The sequence below is a fragment of the Sphaeroforma arctica genome (genome assembly GCF_001186125.1).
Source record: "Sphaeroforma arctica JP610 unplaced genomic scaffold supercont1.10, whole genome shotgun sequence".
In the NCBI taxonomy this organism is placed as follows: Eukaryota; class Ichthyosporea; order Ichthyophonida; genus Sphaeroforma; species Sphaeroforma arctica.
Window position 1 is genome coordinate 37,298 of NW_014040548.1, and position 7,485 is coordinate 44,782.

At 44.5% G+C, this 7,485-nt stretch overlaps 3 protein-coding genes across 3 annotated transcripts in view; 1 reads left to right on the plus strand and 2 right to left on the minus strand.

The window, feature by feature from the left end:
- Positions 1-467, minus strand: part of SARC_00349 (hypothetical protein) — a 1,537-nt gene extending 1,070 nt beyond the window's left edge. The window contains exon 1 of the mRNA XM_014305952.1: positions 170-467. Coding sequence (XP_014161427.1) covers positions 170-428 — 259 coding nt within the window. The 5' untranslated portion in view covers positions 429-467. The remainder of the gene's footprint in view (positions 1-169) is intronic.
- A 114-nt stretch (positions 468-581) lies between these two features.
- On the plus strand, positions 582-3,527 carry SARC_00350 (hypothetical protein). Its single transcript, XM_014305953.1, has 4 exons — positions 582-1,193; positions 2,186-2,370; positions 2,507-2,748; positions 2,975-3,527. The coding sequence occupies exons 1-4, from the start codon at positions 706-708 to the stop codon at positions 3,062-3,064; spliced, it is 1,005 nt and encodes a 334-aa protein (XP_014161428.1). The 5' UTR covers positions 582-705; the 3' UTR covers positions 3,065-3,527.
- On the minus strand, positions 3,504-6,661 carry SARC_00351 (hypothetical protein). Its single transcript, XM_014305954.1, has 3 exons — positions 4,659-6,661; positions 4,340-4,549; positions 3,504-4,212 (listed from the first exon to the last, which is right to left on the minus strand). Exons 1-3 carry the CDS (start codon positions 6,479-6,481, stop codon positions 3,885-3,887), a joined length of 2,361 nt encoding a protein of 786 aa, XP_014161429.1. The 5' UTR covers positions 6,482-6,661; the 3' UTR covers positions 3,504-3,884.
- Between the last annotated feature and the right edge of the window lie 824 nt (positions 6,662-7,485).

The following is a 7,485-nucleotide window of genomic DNA, read 5'->3' on the forward strand; positions in this document are numbered from 1 at the left end:
GTGTGTGTGTGTGTGTATGTGTGTGTGTGTGTGTGTGTGTGTATATATATATATATATATATATATGTGTGTGTGTGTGTGTGTGTACTCGTGTATGAACTGCGTACAAAGCCTTGCATTGTGTTTTAAAAATAAGCACAGAAGCAAATATTTATGTATTCTTACTTACCCAACGATGGCCGTGTCACTTCAGCTACAATCACATCACAGCTGTATAGCCATTCCATATCCCTCTCCCAGATATCCACATCTGTACGTTTCTTCTCTTTGTTTAGGTCATCGAGGTCGTCCAACCCAATGTGCTCAGTCAATACGGTCCCTTTGGTCTGTAGATAGGTAATTAATTCTTTGTATATCTCTAGATCCTCTCTACCCCCACGAATGGATCCAGCAAAGTATATCCTTGCCTTTTTCTCAGGTGTGCTCATGATTTTAAAATGATTATGTACTGACCTCTACTAGTAGTAGACTCTAGCGTCACTACATCATGTAAATACTTTACCCCAAGATTTATGCACATAATTTGTTCACACGGGACCAACATTTTATATATCTAGTATATTTGGCCGGGTAATTGTGATCAATTTAGTATTAGCTGCTCGCTCTGTATACAAATGCACGAATGATCTCACACCTGTTCGCTGTGAGTCTGTAAACCTCTTTTAATAGATATAGTGAAGAAATTGTTTGTGGTAGGACTATACTATGAAGGATAAAAAAGCGTATGAGTATCTTGCCAAAAGTGGGGCAGAAATAAGTAGTACACCGACACGTGCAGTATGTCTGGTAAACGCAGGCAACCAGCAAGGTATCGCAGTGGACGACTTCGAGGCTGCCTGTAGTCTGCTTGGGAAGATTGCATACCTGCTGAATTTCCCGGGTAAGACGTACTGTGTAGTGATATACGAAGGACTTGAGTGTGCCATAGACGCACACAAGGCACTTGCGGGCCGTGCGTGCACACTACTAAAGCGGACTTATAGCAAAGAAGCGAGTATACCACTTCTTGTAGAATACCTAATCGAAGACTCCATTCAGCTACCTGTGCCTGCTACTGTGCAGGATGCTCGAGCTGTACCGGGACTAGTGGTTGTGGAGAACTTTATCACTGCCGAAGAGGAAAGCACTCTTAAGCAATGTCTGGATAGATACAAATGGGAGCCATTGTCCAGGAGGCGTGTGCAGCACCACGGGTATGCCGTGTGGAAATGATAAGAGTACCGATTATGCTTTGTTCGCAGTATATGGACATTTTTATGTGAACATTAGTGACGCTTTCTGCGCTTTGAATTATATTTTGCAAGCTACGAGGGCATAGTTGCGTTGTGATGCAATGCGTGAGGATGCGTTGCGTGTGGATGCGTTGTGATGCAATGCGTGTGGATGCGTTGCTTTCGTATATCTGCAAATGGTGTGGTGACGCCGGATCACGGATCTGAGATATTTTAGGCAATCTAGAGTGATGCGAGTTTACTATATGTCCCTGAGTATTGTTCTGTGTACTATGATCCCCACAAGGTGACATGTGAGTTTACCATTGCTGTCGCGAAGTATATACGATTGATGGAACATCGTCCACTGCGCCCAAACAGCAGGCGGGCGATATTGATATCTTGAATATATTGTTATGTAAACTTTGTTTTATCACATCTCCACTGTTGTGTTCCTTGTCGAACGCCTCTATACATGCTACGCGTGGTACAATTTCATAGTTGCTCAGGTTGTCTGACAATAAATATGTTTTATCTCAAAAACGCTCATGTATGCGACATTTCTGGCGACACGTGGTGTCGTAGTAGGGCGTATTCGCTCATATTGATGGACAAAGACATGTTCGATTGCTTGCGTACGCTTGTGAGGCTTTCTACAACGGGCACATCGATATTAGGTAAAGGCTCCAGAGTCTCGTATGTACCTATGCAGGGTCAAGATTTTCCTGATACCTGTGGTTTATAAGAATATATATTTCAAATAATGCATTTATATTAGCTGTGTACCTCTGACTGTGTTTACAATAGTGTGCTACCTTTAGATTCATCAGGCGGTTGATTTGTATACTATGTCTGTCGATGTAGCGTGTATATGAGGCTTCCAATAGTGTCCTCGCATGAACCAAAATCTTGAGGATCATATCTGACTATAGTATTGCCCGACTAAGTTTACCTGCACTTGATGCCCTATCCAGCATCCGATTCAACTACTCCACCAATCGGCACGCGGACGATAGTATGCCGGGGTTCCCCCAAGAAGTGCAGGACATTATAATAGGAAAGCTTCGGCGTATGAAGAGTTTAAACCCCGTAGATGAGGTATCACCCGTGGAACCCGTACCAGTGCCAGACCAGCTAACAGTGAATGAGTACAAACCAGGTAGGTGTGCACTATACAAACAGGCAATACCAGTTTTCTTTTTGTTTTAATTTGGATTGAGTATTGCACAAGAGAGCTGTTCTAATAAATGTTTCTTATCGAAGGTAATGAAATGTCGGCTACATACATACATCAGGGGCAGGGATATCTGCGCACGTAGACACACACTCGCCATTCAGGGGCGCGATCATATCAGTCAGCTTGTGTGGGCGGGTTGTGATGGAGTTCAAACACAGAGATGGGCGAGCGATGTCTGTGCTTGTACCTGCACGATCGCTGGTTGCATTCACAGGGGAAGTCCGGTATGACTGGACACACGCTATTACCGAGACGAGGTTTGACTATGTGGATAACTCATTCCGAGAACGGCAGTTCAGGGTGAGTTGTTGCACTAGATTATGTGGAAACCTATACGAAACTTGTTGGTTCTAGGTCTCTTTCTTGCCGTGTTGGTATCATATCGACAATCAATTGCCACGTGCTTTTAATTCTTTTTTAAAATTCTTTTTCTGGCCGATACTTAGTTTGGTTGCTTTGTTCTGTGACGCTTGATGCAATATAAGTCCTAATAATTGGCATGTGTAACCGACTTCCAACTTATTAGATATCGCTGACGTTCCGTGAAACTAAGTCGACCCCGTGTGATTGCAATTATCCGCACTTGTGTGACTCGGTTGGTAGTACCCAGCTCTGAGTGATGCTATCGAGAATAGAGCCTCGATATGATGGCTGCAACGCCGAGTGCATAGGCGTTGCAATTCTTACAAGTCAAGCGAAACTACAGCAATAGTCGAAGAGGTTTAGCAAGTTCACACGACCTATCTGTGGGTTCATAATAATTTAGTTGCGAGAGGCATCCGCCTGTTTTTCTGCTTGCCAGTGGTAAACGGAATAGCTTGGTATAACGGTCACGAGCCTGCGTTTGTAATGCGGCTCAAGAACGTATACATGTTACTTCTGTGATCAAAGTAGGTCGTGATTACTCCCTCAGATTTTTCCGCCTCAAATTGTGTACTATTGACCTCCTTACAATACATCAAAAAGCTGTTGCAATCTGCGTATGTCTACTCGGTGTACAGTTCCTACTCAATATAGATATGTTATTCCAAACAACGTACCGTTCTTCATAATTAGTGAGTCTAGTATTAATTTAATTATCAATTGAAGGGTATCTCTTATAAAATCTAAATCTGTTAAATTTATCTGAGCCAGCTATGGCGCTGGCTATTCTTGTCTGGATGCCTCTGTTGTGTGGGGCTTAATTTGTAGTATTCTCGATAAAATGTCACCTTACTGTATTCACTTGCACACTCCAGTACGTGTGCAAATGGCTGATATGATATCCCTATTTGTTAATGTGCTCTTGCAATGTGATCCGTACACTCAAGCTCAATCCACTAATGGCAGCCCTCTAGGCTGTCAGAAGTCATTCGTTTTTCTTCGCGCCTGATCGATTTTGATGACGTTGAGTTCGGTGTAGAAAGGAGACTATACGTCATGTGCGTAGCGCGTACTCATCGTTTCTTGATATGGCCACCCCTGGCCACCACAGCTTCAGTAGTTATCTGTGGCAAATAAACTTGGCATTTGAGCACAGGATTATCCAGCCAATAGAAGCTGGCCTTCACGGATGTGACTATGCGTGGTGACGGACAGTGCTGTGCTGGAATCGACCCTGGCTGCCCCACTATCCGTCGCGTCCATGTCTGCAGTCGATTTGTCACAATAGACCGCATAGCTTCACCGCTTTGCTTGTTAGCGCAGAAACTAGCACGGCGTGCGATGATGACGGCGTTGTTGGCTCTCTGCCTTTCGTCCTTGGGAAGCGACCCGTGTATGTATCTATATGTGTATTGGAGAATAAGCTTTGAGAACACGCAGTGCTGGTAGATTCGCATTAGAATAGATGAGAATGTCAAAATATTTACGTGATATCTTCTAGAATTTTTTGTTCGGAGATTATTCATACCTTCCGAATCTGAATTCGCCGTAGAAGTACACTGGATCCAGGGTATATCTATCGATAAATAGAAGCTTTCCAAATCCGTGTGCTTGTCCCTTTACAAAACGTCCCTCAAACCAGCAGCGCCGAGACAAGGATGCGTATGAGCCAAAGCCGTGAGGCTCTCCTTCGAACCATTCACCGGCATATGTCGAATCATCTTTGTCGGCCCATATGCTATGTGAAGAATGGGGCAAGGTGTATAAATATATATAGCCATTGTATTGTAAGTCTGTAGAGCAATCAAATTTTGGTCTAATTCGAAATACACCTGTTTAAAACTTACCCGAGTCCTTGCGCCAGCCCAGTTGTGTTGTTGCAGCAGCCTTCGAATAACTCGTCATGTAGGAATACCTTATCGCATGTCACCGAGTCCGCATTTAATGGCGCTAGTTCATTCATTGGCAAAGAACGTCGTTGCCTAGCGACCGCAAGAGGCGGTTGCACACACGCTCCGCTCATCTCTGAACCTTCATCGCTCGCCGATAGTGGAATACCACTTTTGCTTTCTGCGCGAATGTGTTTGTACATGTGCTGGGGTGTTTTGGCAGTGACTGAATCTACCCCGCCCCAGGTTACGCACTCTCTCGTCTTCGAGCACTTAGCATTATTAACCTTGGTTTGGTAGGTGCCGAAAATAGGCCCTTCCCCGTTATTACTATCGATCTGACTGTTGGAACTGTTATCACCGTCCGTGCTGCTAGGAGTGGATATAAACGACGATTTGATTTCCGTTACACGTTTCCACGCCCGCGATATATGTTTTGTGGGTGATTTGGGTGAACTGCGAATATCCTTTTCCTTAAACTCCCGTTCACTGTCCTTCTCCTTATCTCCGAGACTGCTATTACTGCAACTGTTTCTGCTAGAAACGGGGGCAGACTGCTTCCTTAATTGCGGTTGCTGGTCGTTGCTATGCTGGCCTATTCTCATATCTTTTTCCTGGCCCATACTCTGTACACGCTCTGCCCTGGGTTTATTCCTTGTTGACGTCAATGAGACATGTGAGCAATTGTTATGTGTGTTTGGGTGTATGATTTTGATAGGGACTTCATGGACGCCTGTATTTAAACTAGTTTGTGTGAGTATCTGTGTCGGTGTAAGTGCTGGAGCTACAGCGGCGCACTGGACTCTATCACTCGCGGTGTTGCTTTTGCTCCTTAGTAAGCCTTTGAAACTACCACTTCGTTTTGTGTTCTCTATATTATTTATACTCTTACTCCTGTGAACAAATGTTCGCTTTGCATTCGCAAGCCCATCAGGTGCTTTAAGTTTGCTTTCGGGTGTGTCCTCCCCCATCGGGTTTTCACCCCCTTGTGCATCGTATCTGGGACTCGAGCAGAGTGTAGCTTTCTTAGCTTCGCCGAGGCTTTTTCCGCTAGCCATACTGTTGTTGCTGCTGCTACAACTGAGTACATCCGTCGCAGGTGAGTTTGTTTGCGAATTTACCCCACTAATACTACCCTTGGAGTCCGGCCCGGCTTGGATTTTTCCCGGACCAAAGTCTTCGGATACCCGTAAAAAATCCGTAAGTGACATCTCTTGATCTAAGATATCAACCACTTGAGTTGACTTTAGAAAATCCATCAGTGTAAAGTGATCATTACCGTCGTCGTCGTCGTCGTCAATCACGACCTCCACAGTACCAGATGCCTCCAAATCGTTTGTAACCACTGGCAAGATGTCAATGACCTCTTCCTCCTCCTTTACTGTCGGAGGATTAGTAGCGAGTGAGCTCAAAGAACGAGACGAAAGTGAACTCATAGGCGCCTTTCGCTTGTTTTGTAGGAATAGTGCAATCGCCTCCTTGCTGGCGTTTTGCTGTGCGCACAATTCATCAACAGTGGCTGCTGTATTTAGTTGCAGATTCGAAAAATTACTTGGAGCTCGAGGCGCATCGGGAGACGACTTTCTTCGATATGAACCTCTCTTTATGAAGTGGGGTGTCTTTTTTTGTGGAGCTAAATTGAGGCGGAGAGAGCTGGTATACATACCCTCTTGAAGCATATCGTGACTATGTGAAGAAACCCCTTTCCCGTGAGCAGGTTGCTGCCTAAAACGGGGCTCGGCATCACGCATCGTGGAGTGTGTGCGTGTTAAAGTATGCATTCTCGTTCGTATCACCAGTTCTAGTTCGAAGTTTGATCGATAACTTTATCCTGGCTATCAGTGTCCATCACCCAAATAGATCTGATACTTACAACTACTGTCGGGCCTCATACTAGAGTGGAGTGTTGGCTAAATGTTTTTGCATTTGATGTTAATGACGATCGAATCTGTATCTGCGAGTATGTCGGCAATTCCTAAGAGCCCTTGCACAATATTGAGCTACACTGCACTTGTTACACTGCACTGGTTGCTTATAATGAATACTGGTAAGCCAGAAAGACTATTTTGTTCGCTTCAGATGTAGTGAATCATATACACATCATCGTGCCCATTTTAGAAGCACTGTGCAATTTTTTGGCGCGATTCATTTTTCATTTTTCACAAATCTCTGTTCTCTCTCTCGGTCTCTCTTCTTGTGTACACGTATAAAATGAGATACAAAAGCTTCTCCAAGCATCTCTCAGATTTTGTCGCGTACGGACTGCTAAATATATTATGTGATAAAAATACAAATTGTTATTACCTGCTATCCTTCTTGTATTTTGTTTTTAAAAAAAGAGAAAAATATATAATATAAATCCCTTCTAGGCGATTCCAGCACAGACCAGCAGGTTGAGATTGTGCATTTTGCCACATATTGATGTGACCCCCCGCGGGCCCCAGCCCTCTGATGAGTGATGAGCACAACCGTTTTGTCAGATTACTGTGACAAATTGTCAGATTTACAAATTGTCAGTGACAGACTGATAGTTAGCACAGCGATTGCCTGTTCTATTTTAGTATATAGGAGACTAAAAAACTGGTTGGCGAAGAGTTGAGACTCTCACCGAGAGGGAGTGAGACAGTACTCTGCGGCCGGTGAGTGGGTGGAAAGTGGAAACCACGGAAGCTCGGACCTCCCCGCCCCCTGCCGTCCCTACCCTGATCGGGACCCCCTTGGCCCATCCCTGTTTGACAGACAACCTCTTGATCTTGCGACTTTTGTCTCAGTATTTTCAGTACAC